The 19447-nt window shown below is 37.0% G+C and overlaps 2 protein-coding genes across 19 annotated transcripts in view; both read right to left on the reverse strand.

The window, feature by feature from the left end:
* Positions 1-19447, reverse strand: part of PPFIBP1 (PPFIA binding protein 1) — a 58263-nt gene that overhangs the window by 27623 nt on the left and 11193 nt on the right. For 6 of the 18 annotated variants that reach the window (XM_032283725.1, XM_032283721.1, XM_032283723.1 and 3 more), the window contains exons 3-10: positions 17937-18023; positions 16176-16289; positions 13882-14013; positions 7938-8030; positions 7524-7616; positions 6086-6200; positions 3972-4004; positions 1923-1984 (exon numbers count right to left, since the gene is read on the reverse strand). In XM_032283725.1, coding sequence (XP_032139616.1) covers positions 1923-1984; positions 3972-4004; positions 6086-6200; positions 7524-7616; positions 7938-8030; positions 13882-14013; positions 16176-16289; positions 17937-18023 — 729 coding nt within the window. The remainder of the gene's footprint in view (positions 1-1922; positions 1985-3971; positions 4005-6085; positions 6201-7523; positions 7617-7937; positions 8031-13881; positions 14014-16175; positions 16290-17936; positions 18024-19447) is intronic. The other 12 variants (XM_032283820.1, XM_032283812.1, XM_032283794.1 and 9 more) reach the window with 3 other exon arrangements.
* Positions 12079-13875, reverse strand: LOC116555407 (cytochrome c-like). Its single transcript, XM_032283919.1, has one exon. It carries the CDS (start codon positions 13122-13124, stop codon positions 12807-12809), a length of 318 nt encoding a protein of 105 aa, XP_032139810.1. The 5' UTR covers positions 13125-13875; the 3' UTR covers positions 12079-12806.

The following is a 19447-nucleotide window of genomic DNA, read 5'->3' on the forward strand; positions in this document are numbered from 1 at the left end:
TCCCCACCAATTTACAACTCCACATTTCTCCTAAAATTGATGGAGTTCACTCCCCACCAATCTATATTTCCACATTAATCCTAAAATTTAGATTCATGTTCCAACTTTCTATAAGAAATCTCCTTTACAATGTCCCATAAGCATAGTGGATGGACTATATCTACAATTAAGCTCATTCTTTCCCTTTAGTATTTGAGCCTGTGCTGCTTAGCTCTCCTTAACTCCTTAAGAGCACCATCCACTGACCCAGTTGCCTGAACCGGGAACTTACTCTTGTTTCTCAAATCCAGAGGCCTTAAATCTTGTCAACCCATAAATTTCTCTAAAACCTTTTCCCACCTTACCACTTCGCTGCTCTTGCCTTACTTCAAGCCTTCTTCATTTCTCTATTTTAACAGACTCTTATCTGTTTACCTGTCTTCACTCTCCCATTCTGCTACCAGAGTTAGCTTTCTAAAATGGCAATTTAATCATGTCACTGCCTAAGGTTTATGAGCTAGGACCCTAAATCATGAGCATGGCGTCTGGACCCCGGCTGAGCTCTGTGGTCGGCCTCACAGCCCCTGCTCCACCAGCCTCTCACGTGCCAGCACGATCCCAGCATGCACCGTGTCATTTCAAGCCTGGTCTTGAGACAAGTTTTGTCTCATGGACCCTTTGCTTGAGAAACCTTTATTTAAATCCCAACGAACAACTCTTGCTTTTCCCCAGAATTTGCTTATATGTCCTCTTTGAAGTCTTCTGAACCCCTGGCCGCATGAGGAAGTTATGGTTACTCGGGGTGCTCCTATAACAGTTTGAGTATCTCATAAGCCCTCATTCAACATTGGGAGTTTTGTTTGCAGTTGCTTTCTGAGGGATAGAAATTTAAACAAAATGAATTTCAATGATTTTTAAAAAATAAAAGGGTGGGCAGCTTGCTAATTACTTTTCTTTTTACTCAATAGTGGGAAACATTAGCAAAAAAGAGCCTGTGAGAGTGGGTATGACAATCAGTTTATTTCCATGCAATAAAGAGGATTCAAGGCAAAAATAAATAAGGAGATAAGAAAAACAGAGTAATCAAGAATGAGAGAAAGAAACTTACTCTCATTCTTGAGAGAAAAATGATCAAGCCAAAATTATTTGGCATTTTTTTTTTTTGACTTCCTTGAAGTTACTCTTTTTTTGGGAAAATGTCCCCTAGTTCTATTCATTCAGGCAGGTAAGGGGAGAGAAGTTCTGGTGACATCAGCTGAACACAACTATGGCTGCCTGCTAGGTATATGGAGATAGATAGTCAGGTAAGCCATGAAGAAACCCATTGCTTTCGTGCGGTAACTGCATCCTGGCCCTTAGCCGGATGAAACATCAGATGTGGATAACAAGAACCAACTGGGGTCGGGAGGAACCTGTGGAAACCTTGGAATGAGGCCAATGTAGCTAAAGTAAAGCCCGTGCCACTGTTTTCTGATATTTACCCTCTCAGGAGAACAGAGACAATCACAGATGTGAAACAGGCCAGGAGTGTAAAGGAAATAATGACTAAATGGAGGAGACAATTACCATGACCCTGAAGCTGAGGTTTTCACGAGCTCCCTCCTTCAGAGCCTGCAGGTCAGCCCAGAATTTTTAGTGCCCACAGACAGGATGTACTATGGAATGTATCCTCTCTCTTATATGTCACCTGAATATGCAGAACTGATCAGACAGGCTAAACATTTCCTGAATTCACGGGGGCAGGAGTTCTCAGTGGAGCCAGTGCTGCTGCTCCATATTCCTGTGCACACAGCACAGCTGGGTGGAGAGAGCATACCTGCCCCTCACTGCTAGCAGTGTTCTGGGAATGCTCTTTTAAAATGGGATAGCTCATGAAACTGCATGGAGTGGTTGAAATGGTGTTAAAAAACATCTACATGTATATTTAAATTTCATCTGGATACCTTTTCTTCATTTGCTGCCATCAAAGACTCCACAGCTTTTTTCATTTTTTGTACTTCGACATCTGAAAATAACATCAAATCAGAAGTCAGTTTAGTTAACATGTGTGACAGTGATAAGAAGTCATTTACTCTCCAGACTGAAATGTTTTAAGGTAAAGATGTTAATGATTTATTTTATTTATTCTTTAAAAAGGGCACATTTAACATCCATATTCTCTTTAAAAAAAAAATCTGAAAAGATGGACGTCTTTTATCTCACCTGAACAACAGCCATTCTAGAAAGAAAATGAGGGTATGTGAGAACTAGCTCTCCTCTCTTAAAGCAACAAGACAATCTTCATGAGAACACTGAAGATGACATTTCAGTGCTATAGTAATAAACACATAATGTTTTTAAAAAAGGAATTTATGAAGCAGTGTGTGAAAGCCATGAATGGTATATATAAAGACAAAAGCAGAGAAAATGATGGTTATAACCAAGATGGAGGCATGAATGGTAAGAGCCTGATGGAGTGTAGTATTTATATGAGTAGTCATGCTAAGAAGCTGGTTGTGGTTCCATACATAAGAATAATAAGTACTTTGCTTCATCTATAAACTTCATTTCCAATACTGCCTTAAGATAGACTTCAAGACATAAAGGCCAAAGTAAGCTGAATGTGATTCTCTTTAAAATTTGATATTCAAATACAAAAGCGTGTTACTTGAATAATAAAAACCTTAAATATTTTAAAGATGAAAAGTCACTCCAGGGCCTGGTGTGGCGGCTCACGCTTGTTATCCCAACACTTGGGGAGGCTGAAGTGGGAGGACTGAGCTCAGGAGTTTGGGAACAGCTTGGGCAACATAGCAAGACCCTGTTTCAAATAAATAAATAAATGAAAAGTCACTCCAAAGCGAAATCGCAAACTAAAAAATTGAAGCAGAAAAGAACATATCTGCTAAAGTTACCTGCTTCTGAGAAAAAAAAAGTATTACTGAAGATAATTTTTTTTAGAGACAGGGTCTTACTCTGTCATTCAGGTGGAGTTCATGGCACAATCACAGCTCAGTGCAGCCTTGAACTCCTGGGCTCAAGTGATCCTCCCACCTCAACCTCTTGAGGAGTTGGGATTACAGGAGTGAGCCACCACACCCAGTCTTCTTAAGATAATTTTTAAAACAGTGGTGCATCATTCAGCACTGCTGTAACATTTTAAATTAAAATATACTCCATAGGAATTGTGAATTTAATTTCTGAGGAAAAGAGCCCCTAAGGAGTTAATTTTCTTTTTTCTAAGAGATGGGTTTCACTGTTGCCCAGATGCAGTACAATGGCAAGATCACAGCTCACTGCAGCCTCAAACTCCTGGATGCCTGGGGCTCAAGTGATCTTCCACCTCAGCCTCCTGAGTAGCTGGGACTATAGGCATGCACCACTATCCTCAGCTAATCTTAAAATGTTTTTGTAGAGACAGGATCTTGCTATGTTGCCCAGGCTGGTTTTGAATCCCTGGCCTCCAAAGTGGTCCTCCCACCATATATGGCAGGATTTATCTTGATGTTGCATTAAATAATCAGCTTCTATTAATAAGCTGGATATAATCTCTGTTGTAATAAGAGAATATGCTCAAAGGAGCTTCTAGACAAATAGGATCTCAGACAAATAGTGGACTTCAAAACGCTGAAAGGCAAAAGCAAATTTCAAAATTATCTTTCAGTTCTGGCAAACCTTTAAAATCGTGAGTTTTCATAGTATAAAAGTGATTTTCTCCCCGACCCTGTATCACCTAAACTGCATGGAAAATGTTTTCTTATCCACAATGCTGTGTGCCCTGCTGTACCCTGCAGAGTGGAAGGGTTGAATCAGACAAAATCTTCAAAATATTCTTTTGCCTTATTGTTTTATTATCCACCCTCTACTTTGTACACTCTGAAGAAATGGAGGGCTTATCGATGAAGCAACTTTATATCTTTGGTGACAGAAATATTTTAAAATACATGCAAAGAACAGTCCAAGGTAGTATTTTTGGTGAACGTAAAGGCTGATGGAAATGCACCAAACCTTACTTTTTTCTTTGAGCTTCTTTTTAAAATTTTCATCTGTGCAGGAAAACCCATCGAATTGGAAGTTAGCATATATTACAACAATAAATATTTTCAAATCACTATTATTTAGTCTCCTTTTATCTAAAATAAAGGAAATCTAACCTTATAAAAACTTATTCAGCACTATTTTGTGACTGTAGACATATTGTAGACAATATTGCTCTGTGTGAGGTTAGAAAGAGAATATAAGACTTAAATTTGAATTACTACCTCTCTCACTTCATCTTTCTGGACCTTGATTTTCTCACATTAAAATTAGGCTTATGGAGTACAAGCGCTTCTTATACCATAATGAACAACTAGTTAATGTCACTTTGGTTGTTTTTATATTTCCACCACAGTTCGATACCTGGTCCTCCCAAAGGTAACTACAGAGCTACTTGTGTTACATGCAACTCACCACTCAAGCTCAGCAACACTGAAAGGATCTATCTCCTGTCCAATGAGATGAGTTCACTGAGGATGCAGTTAGATGCCATCCCAGTATCACCGTGACATGAGGTTTCTAAAGACTTGCTCTCAATCCCCATATTTAGCTGGTGGGCACTGGTAACACACAGTTGCCAGGTTGGTTCCAGTCCTCAGATCAGACTTTGGGTGGCATTACTCTATTATCTTCTAGCCCACAAGTCCTGTGATGCCATTTTATTATTATTTTTTTCCTAGAGACAGGATCTTGCTCCATTGCCCAAGCCAAAGTATAGTGACACCGTCATAGCACACTACAGCCTTGAACTCCTGGGCCTAAGTGACCCTCTCTCCTCAGCCTCCCAAGTAGCTGGGATTACAGGAGTGAGCCACCATGCCTGGTGAAATTTGAAATTTAAAACTTTCAAATTTTTTTTTTTTGTTGTTGTTAGAAACAGGGTCTCATTGTGTTGCCCAGGCTTGCCTTGAATTCCTGGCCTCAAGCGATCCTCCCTCCTCAGCCTCCCAAAGTGATGGGATTACAGATGTGAGCCATTGTGCCCAGCCCATTTTATTCTTAAAATGATAAAAGCATGATCAGTATGACCTGTTTCTGAATGTCCCTTATCAATACACAATTCTATATATGCTGTATATATAGCAGGTGATGTGGATTGGGCAGAAAAGGGTTGGGGGTGAGAATCCATTTCCCTCAGGTTTGATGAATTTTCTGACGGACAGGGAACTGTGATACCTACAGGTATATAAGGCCATGGAATTCTAGAGCCAAAAGGACTTTAGAGATCATCAATTTCAAGTCCCTCATTGGACAGACAATAATGTTACTGATTTTCATATAATAGATAAACATGTAACAAAGCTACACTAACTGGAATTTGTACTGTTTTGAGTGACTCAGAAATTGCTTTGGTATCTCACAGTGCCACAGTCATCATTCGTAATTATAAAGAAAGGTTAAATTTAACCGAGTGTTGTCAGATGTTAAGTACATTATATTTCCAAATATAATTTTAAAACATATTTCATTCAGGCTATTTTCTATCATGTACAACCTACTTTATTAGAAATTATGGTCCATATAATACTCAGAACAAACCTCTTCAATTATAAAAAAATATTTGGACAAATTAAGGCATTTTTCCAAAAACAGAATTAGTCTATTTTTGCTTTCTAAAAGGTGGAGGGCTCAATCCCTGGTATAAATTTTTTACTAATTATTCCAAAGATACAGAGCCATCTTTCCCCTATCAAAAGGGAGGGAACAGTTTCTAAGTCCCTTACTTTATCTAATTTCAGTTCTGAGGGCAACAATCCTGGATAGTGATGGTTCTTTTTAACTCTTTGGCATTCCCTTGTATTGTAATTGAGACCAGTCCATTCTGGTGATGAGCATTTATAGTCTAGTAATCTTCAATACTGAATAAAGTACGGAATTCCCCTTTCCCAGCTGCTAAAGAGGATGTTAATGGATTGATTCCCAGTCACAGTAAAGAATCTTGGAGAATTCCCTGTGGTTCTGGGCCTGGCTGGATTCTGCTATTCTTTCTTTGAGGCTAAAATTACATATTGACTATCATCAGTTTCTTTTATAGATTTTGGAGGACTTTAACAAAATAAGATGACAAATATGAAATGTATCTTCTTACCTCTATCAACAATTTCAATCCCTTCTCCTTTCATCTTGCAACCCAATTTTTCTTGTAGTCTTTTTACTTCAGATTCCTTTTCTTCTAGTTGTTCTTTTAAAGATGCCAGTTCATCCTAGGAGGTACAAATTCATTTAAAATCAGCAGATCATAACTAAAAGAGAACATTCAGAGAGCATATTAGCTCTTTAAATCAATAATCAGATTTTATGAATGAAACAAAATCTACAAGAATTTAGAGGCAAGCATCAGAAATCAAAGGCAATGAAAAGCAGGAAGCAAGACTATTAGCAGAGGCCCCATTTATAATAGTTATGGTATAATTATTTCAAGTTTCTTTGTGATCAAATTAAAAAGAGATCTTTTAAAGTAAAATTAGGGATGGGATAGCCCTAAGGTTTAAATCTTACGGTAAATTAAAAACTACAACAAAGTTAATCAAGGAAGATAATCAAATTACATACTTAGTGTCATAAACGCCAAATAAGATGCAAATTGAAAAAGACTAGCTTGACATTTATTCAGCATTTCAAGATGGCACTCATGCTTCCTTGACAAGCACGGAGTTTCATTAATGGGCAAGGTAGCAAGTCATGAACAACTTTAGTCAAATCATGGAACCAAATAATTCACCCTCATCACTAAGATAAAAGGACAGAATCTCCTATAACCATGAGAAAAAATAAATTTAGAAAACAGATATTTAAGCCCTCCTCTAATTTTTAACTATACAACGTATACGATTTCAAGTCCATCCCTCTATGTACTAACGCTTAAATTTTCAGTTTCATTTCAGTTAAGAATTAGCGTTAGCAAACACATTTTGCTGGCTCTATTTATATTCGATATTACACTTTACTTTCAGAATCTCTAAAAATGTATTTATTACATTTAGTAGTATGAGAAGATGTAGTTCTCCAGTGAAGCGAGGCAGCTGGCCCTATAGTTTTGACTTCTGGTAGGAGTAGAGTGGACAAGTTCAGAACATTTTCAGCAGCACTGGCAGGAGGTGCAAACCTGTTCTCGCCATGCTGCTTCTCAGCAGTCATTTCTATTCACAGCCATGATAATATCAACTGCTGTACCTTTAAGAAAGTCCCTAAAGAGGAAAGTGATCTCTACTGCTGATACAAAACAGAATTCTTTCACAGGTGAATGTTTACAATTATTTAACTAGGCTTGGGTCTCAGTCTAAGAGAGTTAAATTTAATTTATAATTTTTTTCATTTTACTTGTTTATTATTTTTTACTATTTCACGGTTTCGGAAAACAACATCAGGGATCCCACTATCCCTTCAATCAGCTTGAGATGATTTCTAATCAACAGGTGACACACATACAGAATGAATGCACATGCCACTAAAAACATCATCACAGCAAAACAACACAAGCCAGAAAGCAACAGGCCATGGACCCCATCACCCAACGTCTACTACACCTTCTGTGACTCCCATTTTTGTTCCATCCGCTGCTTTTCATACTGCATCTGACCCACCTTGATTTTCATGCTAGAAAGTTTGGCCATTAAAGACTGGTAGAGAGACAGAGGAGTGAAAGAAAACTACAGAGAAAAAGACAAGCTAAATAACCAAGAAAATAGTATCCATTTATAAAAGAGGTTAGATACAACTCAGAGAAAGGGCAGGTTATGTTCTGTCGGGTGAGTTAAGCCTTGTTTTTAAATTCAGATCGGTGGTGTTTAAATTCAAGAAGGTTTCCAGCTTGGGGGGAAGCTTCATTTACTTTTAAAATACTCTCTTTATCATACATTAAGTAGAAAACATCTTATTTATATTATTGGTCATAGATGAATAGTGGAGTCATTTGTGGTTAACCTGTGAGAAAAACTTACTTTGGTTGATTCAAGCTTTTTTTCATACTGAAGTTTTTCACTGCCCATTTCATTAACTTTCAACCTCAAATCATTGATCTCCTGAATCAGCCCCTGTCCAAGAAGAAAGAAGAAAGTACATCAGGAAAGTGGCAACACAGTTACCTATACCTATAAAGGAGCAGCTTGGAAATCCTAAGAAGTCACCAGTGCCTAGGGTTAACACTGCATGAATCAGATGAGACAAATGGAAATACATGTACCTCCTTAAGAACCAAAGCATGTTTCCATTTAAAACATTCCTTTAAATCCCCAATGCCTCTGCCCTAAGGTGATGGGCTTATGAAAATATAAGGTGACTGCAGTTCTGATTAAGAAAGGTAGCTTGATAACTATTATTTGTCAGATATTTCTATCCTAAAAATGACTCTGCTATTTCATAGAGTGCTATTTAATTCTATTTTATAGAATGCTATTTCATAGCTTAAATATACCATATTCTTTAGTAAAGCCATTTACCTTTTGAACCTTCTCAGTGATATATGGCTATTAAAAAAATTTGTAATTTTTTCCTTTGTCCCCCAAAATATGGATTTCTGATCAACCCAATATGGGAGACTGGAATGAAAATTAAATCCTTTAAGCCCATGAATTCTTAAGATTTATGAAATGGTCTGGAAAATGTTTTATTTTTATTAAGTGAATAATAGGAACATAAGAATATTCAAACTCATTTTAATTTTGAGGACCATTTCAATTATTTTCATATGTAACAGCACAAAGTTTATCAACAGTTTTCTAATTTCTGGGTATGTGCATATATTTTAGCAATAATGTTGAATTTTTATTAGGAGATTATCAGGGATCGAGTTTATTAAAAGTTTGATGACAATTCTCAACTCAAAAGTGGATGAGGGCCCTACTGTTTACCTAATTTTATAATTAGAAAATGAAAGAGAAACCAATCCCAATGCTTACATGACACAACATGATTTTGTGCCTCTTCTACAGCTACTTTTTATTTTATTTTAGTACCACTTTTTAAAGAACCAATTTGCTCATAAAACTTGTCCAAGTATTCTGAGAAGTAGTGGTGTATTTTTGTCCAGGGCCCAGAGAGTAGGAAGGAAATTAGTGTTACACAATATTAACTCCTCCAAAAGAGACACTCAAATACCCTGCATGGGAAATGACTTACATTTTACTACAAGACACAAAGATCCCTACAATGGTTACCATATTTTTGCTTCTTTTTCCTTTTTTTTTTTTTTTAATATACAGTCTTGCTGTGTCTCCCAGGCTAGAGTGCAGTGCTACGATCTCAGCTCACTGCAACCTCCACCTCCAGAATTAAAGCGATTCTCCTACCTTGGCCTCCTGAGTAGCTGGGATTACAGGCACCTGTCAATATGCCCAGCTAATTTTTATATTTTTAGTAGAGACGGGGGTTTCACCATGTTGACCAGGCTGATCTCAAACTCCTGACCTCAAGTGATCTGCCCTCCTCAGACTCCCAAAGTGTTGGGATTACAGGCATGAGCCACTGTGCCCAGCCAGCTTCTCTCTTTTTAAAAAGACATGCAAGTATTTCTGGGTCACAAATTCATATATTACAGGACAAAATTATCCAAGAATGCCAAATATTGCAAGTAGAACAATGTTATAAGAAATACAACTTTGTGAATAGAGATTATTTTAAGCCACCAAGTATAATTATTCAAGTTCACAAAGGCTAAAAGAAGGGATGCTACAGTGAAAAACAGTTCCCAGTAAACCCACAGACTTTAAATTGTGGTCTCTTATAAAATGGGCAAAATATTACCTATCATAGTTATACAATTTCTCCTTAAGAAACACTTAATAATCATACAATATTTCACTTAGATGATATCTATTTTCTTCTTATGAATTAGGTCAAGAACTGTTTAACATTATTCAATAGCATATTTGTGATTCCTCATCTAACAGGTCAGAATTCAAGTTCAAAGAAAAAATCAGCTTTTCCTAGTTTTTGAAACTAATCATCCTTGAATAATATGAGTCCTTAGTCATCTTTATCAATATGATCTTTTAAAATATATATTTTCTCACTTTCTCATTGTTAAGAAATAGCAGTGAATTCCTATCTGCTATTGTTGTATGTTAACGGCTTCCTTGAGAAACAGTGGCAATGTGCAAAGAAGAAACCATGGGAAAAAAATGGAATTATAAACTGGGATAATTTATCTGTTTTAACAAAAACGATTCAACTATATTTCATGGCAGTATTTACATATGGTCTACATTTCCAACCTGAAATAAATCATATCTTCCCCTGACAACACAAGCTAGAAAATCTGGAAATAGCTCCCTAATGTAAAACTTTATAAAATGAAATACAAATTATTTCAATTAATTTCTTATCAGAAGTTCAGTCCTTTTGAAAAAGAAAATCCCTGTTCCTTTTCCCTTTTCCCTTTCAGAGAACTCTTCAGGGCCCTCGCAGGAACTGTCTCTAATATCTATGCTCTTACCAGAAGGGGGCACTGTTGAATGACGCCAACCATCTCCCATTAGCAATTCCAGGGACAAGCAAGTGCTGAATCTTCCAAAGTTTAAGAACTTCTACCCTCAGTCCTTTGGAAATGCCTCTACTTCTTCCTCATGACACTATTTTATCGGAAATTAATATTTAAATAATATAAAAGTCTAAGAGAAAGTTAAATATTATGGATTCATGACACAGCTAGGAAAATATTTTTATTAAGGGAACGATAACAGGAACATGAGAATATTCAAGTTAGTTTAATAGTGAAGATCATTTTAATTATTTTCATATGTAACGTCACTAAGTTTACCGTATAGTCTCTAATCTCCAGTATGCGCATATGTTTTAGCAATAACACTGAATTTTTATTAGAAGATTATCAGGGATTGAGTGTACTAGAAGTTTGATGACAAGATCACTTTAAATGTGATTGGAGAGAGCATGAGTGAAATAACGAGAAAGTGGGGAAAAAAAGTTTGATTAAAAAAAAGCAGCCAGACTCAGGGGATGTAAATATTGCCCTGGGGTCTTACAAAAATAAAGAAATAACACGTCTACTGCAGTTTAGTCACAACACTTGGTTAGCATCTCATATCCAGATTAAGTTAACAACAGATGAAGATTTCCCCTTGACTTTGCAGACACAATGTAGAAGACTACCTCTATCCACATCTACTGTAAATTCTTCCCTGCAGCAGAGCCAGCACCACTGTCATGTGTCCATCTGTTGACAGACTTTTACTATTACCCTACACAGCGACTATGGGGTTATGACCTGACAAAAAGAGGGGAAAGAGGAAAATATCAACAGATTTTTAGAGAAAGCACAAAAGCAAGAATTTTTAATTGGGTAACTTTCTAAGTCTTGTGTTAAGATCCCCAGCTTCGATCAAATGAGAAACATGCTCATATAGGCAACTGACAAAGAGTTTTAAGATTAAAACATGTCTGGGCATGGTGACTTATGCCTATAATCCCAGGGCTTTGGGAGGCCAAAATGAGAGGATTGCTTGAGGCCAGAAGTTCCAAACTAGCCTGGGCAACACAGTAAGATCCCATCTAAAAAAAAAAAAGATTAAAACATGAACCAAATGAATTTTGCCACTGCAGAAACAAGACATATACCAAGACGTTCCACTATAATTGAATCTTTGACAGAAAATTTAATTTTGAAATAGCAATGGAGTAAACCTTCTTATTTCCAGATCTATAAAGGGCTTTCCTATAGTGGATAATGTATGTGATGCCTGGTACCATGCTGGCAAATAGTCAGCATGAAATTCATGTTTGAAATAAACATAGAAGAGGAAAATAAGTAAACCATTTTCTCTCCTCTCTCCGTGGTACCCATTTTCTAATCCAGTGTGACAGCTTCCCATACTCCTACCAAGGAAACAAAATACAAAGAAAAAAGGAGGGGAGAGAGAAGGAATTTCTGCAACTCTTTATACTTCATTTCAAATGAATATATTTCTTTTTTTTTTTTTTCATGATCTGTGGTTTTCTTTGTAATTATCTTAAGTCTTATGATCACACATCATTTTTAAATTTGTGTATATCTCCTCTACTATATTCCTTTTAAGTTGGCAAAAGCACCATTCCCAATCACAAATACACAGCAGTTGTACAGTTTTGTTTCTGAATGGCTGTTTAAAGACAATCCTAAATTATAACTTAGTTTGACTTAGATTGTAAAGAATCCAAGAGTGAAGTTTAATTGGCTACTATTTTAAAAGCATATGACCTTATAGATCATCTATAAAACGTGTGAAGTGTTAAATAATTTTTGATATTACACATAAACCACAAAAAACCTTTCAATAAGTAAAAGGAACCATTTTAAATACAGGGAATTCTAATTAGATTGGCATAATTAAGGCCAAAAATATAAAATAGCCATTGCTACCCATTTATCTTCAACCCTTGCCTTTAAGAGGCAAATGAACACAAAACACAGGTGAATCTTGCTTGGTTCTGAGACAGTGAAGGAATTTCCCCCATATTTAAATATATTCACATAACCAGTTATATAAATCTAAATATAAAACCAATCTCCAGTAAGTTTTAAGATGGCACTCACCATCTTTGTGAAAAATTTAACATTACTAACGAAGTCTAATCATATCTTTAGAAGGAGTAAACAGTGATAGAATTTACTAAATTGGAATTACTATTAAAATCCAAAAACTGAACATACTCATTTAACCACAAGCCAGTCTTAGTTTTAAATAAGGACTGCCCAACAAACTATTCTGTCAGTCATTCATGAAGTAAATTCTGGTGTATGAGATCTATTAAAGTACGGTACACATAAAAAAGTCATGAGACACTTGTTTCGTAATAAATAAGGCAGTGGCCAATTATTACTCATTAGTAGCTTTTTTGAGATAAGCTATTAAGTCTTCCCTTTCTCCCTTCTTCTTAATGCGGACAAAGATCATTTTTGTTCCAGGGATATACTTCTTGGGATTCTCCAAATATTCCATCAGTGTATCCTCTCCCCAGATGATGCCTTTGTTCTTATTGGCTTCAGTGTAAGTTAATCCAGAGGGCTGACCTGTCTTCCGCCCAAAGATACCATGGAGATTAGGTCTAGTCTTGTGCTTGCCTCCCTTTTCCATGGTGTGACTTTGGGAACACTTCTGAATAAAAATCCTCTTGCCTTTCTCAACATCACCCATATTTAATTCTTTTTCGTTGTTAGCACAACAAAGGTTACCGCTCAGAATATATTTCAAATGGATATGCTCTCTCCCTCCACCAACAAAACAACAGAGGTTAAGAACTTGCCAAATGTCACACAGCAAACAAACTAGAAGGCCTGAATTAATAAAATAGAACAAACAGTAAAGCTTGTTTAGCCACTAAACTGGATACTTCAAGTTATAGAATGTACCCTGAGTTTCGTAGAAGTACAGCGAGTCTTATTTAATTAGAATGATTTACACGTGGATTAGACCAAAAATAGAAAGTCAAATTAATAGACATTGAAAAAGCTCTGTGGTTTTGCGATTACAGAATGTTAGCATGTTTTCTATACAGATTTAAAAAATTCAATTATATAGTAAATAATCAGTGTACCTAAATAATAACTACTAGTAAAACCATGCATTTAAGCCCATTATTTACAAAATTAAGAAAACCAGTATGGATGGACAGATGCTCCAAATATCCTAAAGCCAAAAGTATTCTTAAAGGTTGATAAAAGGATTAATATTGCATATCAAAAGTCTAGAAATAAAAATCACCATTAGCATTTAGTGATAAAAAGTCAATATCATCCAAGATTATTCTTAAAATGAAGCAGGATGAGGACACATAGCAATTAACTGCCTTCCTTGTACACCTCCAGGGAATTTCAACTTTTCCCTAGGAATGTATGTGTGTGAGAGAGACAGATAGAGTGACCCAGAGAGAGAGAGAGGTTGTATCATTTACCTCTGTGTCTCTGAACTTATCTTCATAATCCAATCTGTCCTTCTCTACAGCCGTCAGCTTCAACTTCAAGTTAGATATTTCAGCCATCAGATCCAACTTCTGAGTTTCTAAGGATGTCCTACTCAGAAGCTCCTATTGGAATTTAAAAGATACATTCAAAAATTCTTTTATTATGAACAGCCACATGTGAATTTACCTCATTTATGATTGCAAAGCAGCACCTATCAAGTAGAGGGTGTACTAAAATATAATTACTAAATACACACAGTTTTAAAAAATTATTCACTTGAGGCTGGATGTGGTGGCTCACATCTGTAATCCCAGCACTTTGGGAGGCCGAGGCAGGCAGCTCACTTGATGTCAAGAATTTGAGGCCAGCCTGGGCAGTATGATGAAACCATGTCTCTACTAAAAATAGAAAAATTAGCCAGGTGTACTGGCAGGCACCTGTAATCCCAGCTACTCGAGAGGCTGAGGCAGCAGAATTACTTGAACCCAGGAGGCAGAGGTTACAGTGAGCCGAGATCACGCCACTGTACTTCAGCCTGGGCAACAGAGTGGGACTGTCTCAAAAATAAAATAAAATAAAAAATTATTCACTTCAGTTACCTTCATTTAAGCAGAAATAAGCACATGTCAGTTTCCTGAGGGAAACATAAGTTATGTAGATACACATGCATAAACCATATATATTCTTCAGTCTGACAATGACATTGATGATGATGATACTGTTTGCTACATGCCAGGCACCCACTGTGACATATACTGTTTCAATCCTCACAAAAATCTTATCAGGTAGAAATTCTTATTATCCTTAATCAAAGTATGAGAAAGCTTAGTAACACAGAGGTTAGGAACTTGCCTAATGTCATACGAGGGGGAAAAAAAAATAAAGGCACAGCAGGAATGGAAACCTACGAGGTTTTGCTCCAGTGCATCCTCCATCCACAGACTTACGGAGCCTCTCCTATATGTTATAGGTGGTACTCAAATTTTTTCTTTTCTAATTTTGTGGGTACACAGTAGATATATACATTATGAGGTACATGAGATGTTTTGATACAGGCATGCAACATGCAATAATCATGGAAGATGGGGTCTCCATCTTCTCAAGCATCTATCCTTTGTGTTACAAACAATCCAGTTATACTTATTTCAAATGCACAATTAAATCATTATTGACTAAGTCACCCTGATGTGCTAGTAAATACTAGGCCTTATTCATTCAAATTATTATTTTATACCCCTTCACCATCCTCCACCTCTCCCTTGATCCCCCACTACCCTACCCAGCCTCTGGTAACCATCCCCCTACTCTCTAGCTCCATGGGTTCAATTGTTTTATTTTTAGATCCCACAAATAAGTGAGAACATGAGATGTTTGTCTTTCTGTGCTTGGCTTATTTCACACCTAATGACCTCCAGTTCCATTTATGTTCCTGCAAATGACTGAATCTCATGCTTTTTTATGGCTGAATAGTACTCCATTGTGTATAAGTACCACATTTTCTTTATCCAGTCATTTGTTGATGGACCTTTAGGTTGCTTCGAAATCTTGGTGACTGTGAACAGAGCTGCAGCAAACACAACGGCACAGATGTTTCTTCGATATGCTGATTTTCTTTCCTTTGGGCATATATCCAGCAGTGGCATTGCCGGACCATATGGTAGCTCTATTTTTAGTTTTCTGAGGAACCTCCAAACTGTTGTCCATAGTGGTTGTATGAATTTACATTCCCACCAACAGTGTACAAGTGTTCCCTTTTCTCCACATCCTTGCCAGCATTTGTTATTGTCTGTCTGTTGGATAACAGCCATTTTAGCTGGGTGACATAGTATCTCATTGAGTTTTGATTTGCATTTCTCTGATGATCAATGACACTGAGCATCTTTTCATATGCCTGTTTGCCATTTGTGTGTCTTCTTTTGAGAAACGTCTATTCAAATCTTTAGCCCATTTTTAAATTGGATTCTTAGATTTTTTACAATTATCTTTTTTCTTAATTATAAAACATATGCTTATGGGTGAGAGGAAACAATCTGAATGCAAAAAAATGAAAATTAAAATAAGCCACAATCCTATTGACATTTTATTCCGGATTCTAATTACATAAACACTTTATATTGTATGTATATATTTTGAGACTCTGCTACTCTCGATATTTGTTTAAAATGTGCTGGTCTGAAAGAATCAGGAAACTTACTACTGCATCAGAGCAAACACAACATAGAAATGCAGCATCTCAAATAGTTCAGCAGGGAAATCCCATCTTGGTTCTGGCCTCTGCACATACCTGCTGCAGCATCTCTTCTGTGGCATTCAACTTCTCTCTGTGCTCTTCAAGACAAACCTCCAAATCTCGAATCTTCTCCCCCTGAGCCTCCACCTGGTCTGTTAACACACTTACCTGTATTTAGAGCAAAATACTGCAATGAGTGAGAAAGAATTTGAGTCCCACTGCATATGTTATTTCTCTAAGTGGAACAAAAAAAAAAGGAAATGATCCTACCACTCACACAATTGTAAAGAAAACAAAATCTGAGAAATACCAAGAAGACAGTGGTCCTTTGGATTTCTATTTATATGTTGCTATTTAATTTAAGGAGTCCTATATAATTTGGAGAAAATTAGTGTAGATTAGGAATATACAATACTTTTTGGTTACAGCTACTTCAACCGTTTATGAAAGAGAGTATACGCAGAAGTCATCTTTTTGGGGGCCAGGGTGCAGATAGTATTAGAAGAGAGGAAGTTAATGTTTGAAACAGAAATCATTAAGAACTATTAAAATTTGATACCTCAAGAATAATGAGAAAAAGAACCCAGGGGGTGTCAGGCATGGTAGCTCATGCCTGTAATCCCAACACATTGGGAGGCTGAGGCAGGCAGATCACTTGAAGTCAGGAGTTCAACACCAGTGTGGCCAACATGGCAAAACCCCGTCTCTACTAAAAATACAAAATTAGCTGGGTGTGGGGGTGTGCGCCTATAATCCCAGTTACTTGGGAGGCTGAAGTGGGAGAATCGCTTGAACCTGGGAGGTGGAGGTTGCAGTGAGCCATGACTGTACCATTGCACTCCCATCTGGGCGACAGAACGAGACTCTGTCTCAAAAAAAAAAGAAAGAAGAAAGAAAGAAAGAGAGAGAGAGAAAGAAAGAAGAAAAGAAAAGAAAAGAAAGAAAAACCCAGGGAATTCAAGTTCCATGATCTCTTTCAAGGTGACACTGATCACAGATGTGTTCAAAGCCAGGGGCAACTCAATAGACTCAAAGGTCCATGAGGAGCTGTTGGGTTAGTCCTTCAACTCTAGTGCTTATAGCAGACCTTTGAGTTTTTCCTCAATAATCATCACCCTGTAAATATACTTCAATTCATTTTGCTCAGTACATCAAAGAAAAATGTTTGTCAGACATTTAAAACACTATGAAGAAGGAAACTCAAATTTAGCCCACAAGGAGCTAAATTTGTCTTGTGGGCTACTGCTGTGTACAGCAGTGCTGTGTTTTGTCTCAGCCATGGTATCACTTTTAAAATTGAAAAATTACATATATATATTCATATTCAGATTCAGAAATACAAACATATATATTCAGATTTTATACTATATTCATATATCTGAATTTCTGCTATATATTAAGATATATTTAAAAATCAGATCCAGCCAAGCATGGTGCTGCACACCTGTAATCCCAGCTACATGAGAGGCTCAGATAGGAGGGCTGCTAAAACCTAGGAGTTCAAGACTAGCCTGGGCAATGTAACAAGACCCTGCCTCCAAAACAAAAAAAAAACAGATCAGATGACATTGTGCCTGTATTCAGACTGGCCCTGGAAGAGGCGAGGTTGATTAATGGCAGCTCCTTTTAAACTGGGTGTACATACCATCATTCTGTCCCACTCCTCACCACTCCCTATTGTGTACAGAATGGCTTATCATGCTTATTTCTATCAGCAGTCTGGTTGCTGCAAGCATTCTGAATTTGCTAACCCAATTTAAAACAGTCTTCGTTAAGTATGCTGCAAAGAAAGAACAATATTTAAAAATCACTTGCCTGAAGAACGAGGGATTCTTTATCATTTTCTAAACGTGCCAGCCTTTCTTGATACACATCTCCGTTCCCAGGTAGGTGTCCATTAGTCTGAAAAAGGAAATAATACAGGTAAGGCTGATCTTCTCTAAGAATGATATATTGTGGATAAATGAACATCACAAGTGTTCTTAGTCCAAGCGGCCTGAATTGAATCTGGGACAGCTGTCACTGTCAAACAGAAAATAAGAATGCAATTTGGTTCATGTATCACAAAAGAGGGAAGACAGGCATGTTAAGCATATAGGCTTGATTTTGCCAACCTAAACAATTTCTTATTAAGCAGAAAATAATGACCCACAAGGAACAGGAGAAACTGGTATTCTTCACTGAGTGCAGACACACACCCAAGGGTAGGCAAAGCTTTGTGAGTGAGCAGGGGGCACCCCTCGCTGTCAAAGTCTGTATCTCTTCCTCCAAAAGCTTAAACACTCAGGCCACAATGACTTCCCCTGGTAGCGCTGACTAGGCTTACTTATCTGCATTTTAACACTCTGTGTCCTGATCTTACTAACTTCCTGTGAATTTACTTGTTCATATAATGTTACCTTCTATTCCAGGGCAGAGCCTATAAATCGTTTTGTAACCTCCCGAGCATTTGACTCAACGCTCTGCATATATTGATGCTTACTATTTCTTCCCCTCCATCCTGCCCCCACCCTTTTTTAAAAAAAATCATAATTGGGTATATTTATGCATGGTATAAATGCCAAAGGAAGTATAGATTGATAAACAACATACAGATTTTTTCTTCAGCTGTCTCATACGCAAGTCGTGAAAGAGACACACGAAGAGGCTCACGAAGAACAGAAAACCTAAAAACATCATTTTGAAATGTATGTAGTATGCAGTGTCTCTTGTAATCTCAACATAACCATAAGATAAGTAATCCCAATAGAATTTCCTGATTCTTCATTCAAATACAATGGAAATAAAAGCCAGCTGAAATCCAGAAGTGTTAGATGGGGCCACCCAGGGTTCAGCTGAAAAAGAAAATAATACCTTTAGGTTTAGAACCAGAAAAAACACAAACTTTATAACTTTACTGCCTAGAGCACATCTGATGTGTCATCTACTGTTTTACCAGAATTAACTGATACCATTGTTCTATCTTTCCAATAAATGCAGATTCCAGTATCAATTCTTAGAATAACAAATGTCATGTGCTGCAAAAGGGAAGAAAAACAACAGAGCTTGAGTGAAAAGGAAAATTTCAGAATGTTTTTTCTAAAAACTTTAGTGTACTAGATACATTTTCCAAAAGGCCATAAAGAATCAGAGGCTAATTTTGTAAGGGTGCAACGCATATTTAGAGTGGATTAATACTTTAAAATCAGCTGCTTCACCACATACTTCCACAATTACCACAGCATAATTGTCTATGTTGTTAACTGAAGTGCCCAGCACTAAATTACAAGTATTTTGAAGAGTGTGATGGAGTGGCCTGGACAACTTCCACCCCTGGGGACTAACAT

This window comes from Sapajus apella, unplaced genomic scaffold, assembly GCF_009761245.1.
Source record: "Sapajus apella isolate SASKATOON/1434 unplaced genomic scaffold, GSC_monkey_1.0 scaffold2, whole genome shotgun sequence".
Lineage (NCBI taxonomy): Eukaryota > Metazoa > Chordata > Mammalia > Primates > Cebidae > Sapajus > Sapajus apella.

Coding starts and splice junctions, on each gene's coding strand:
- LOC116555407 (XM_032283919.1), bottom strand. CDS start 13,124: ATGGGTGATGTTGAGAAAGGCAAGAGGATTTTTATTCAGAAGTGTTCC.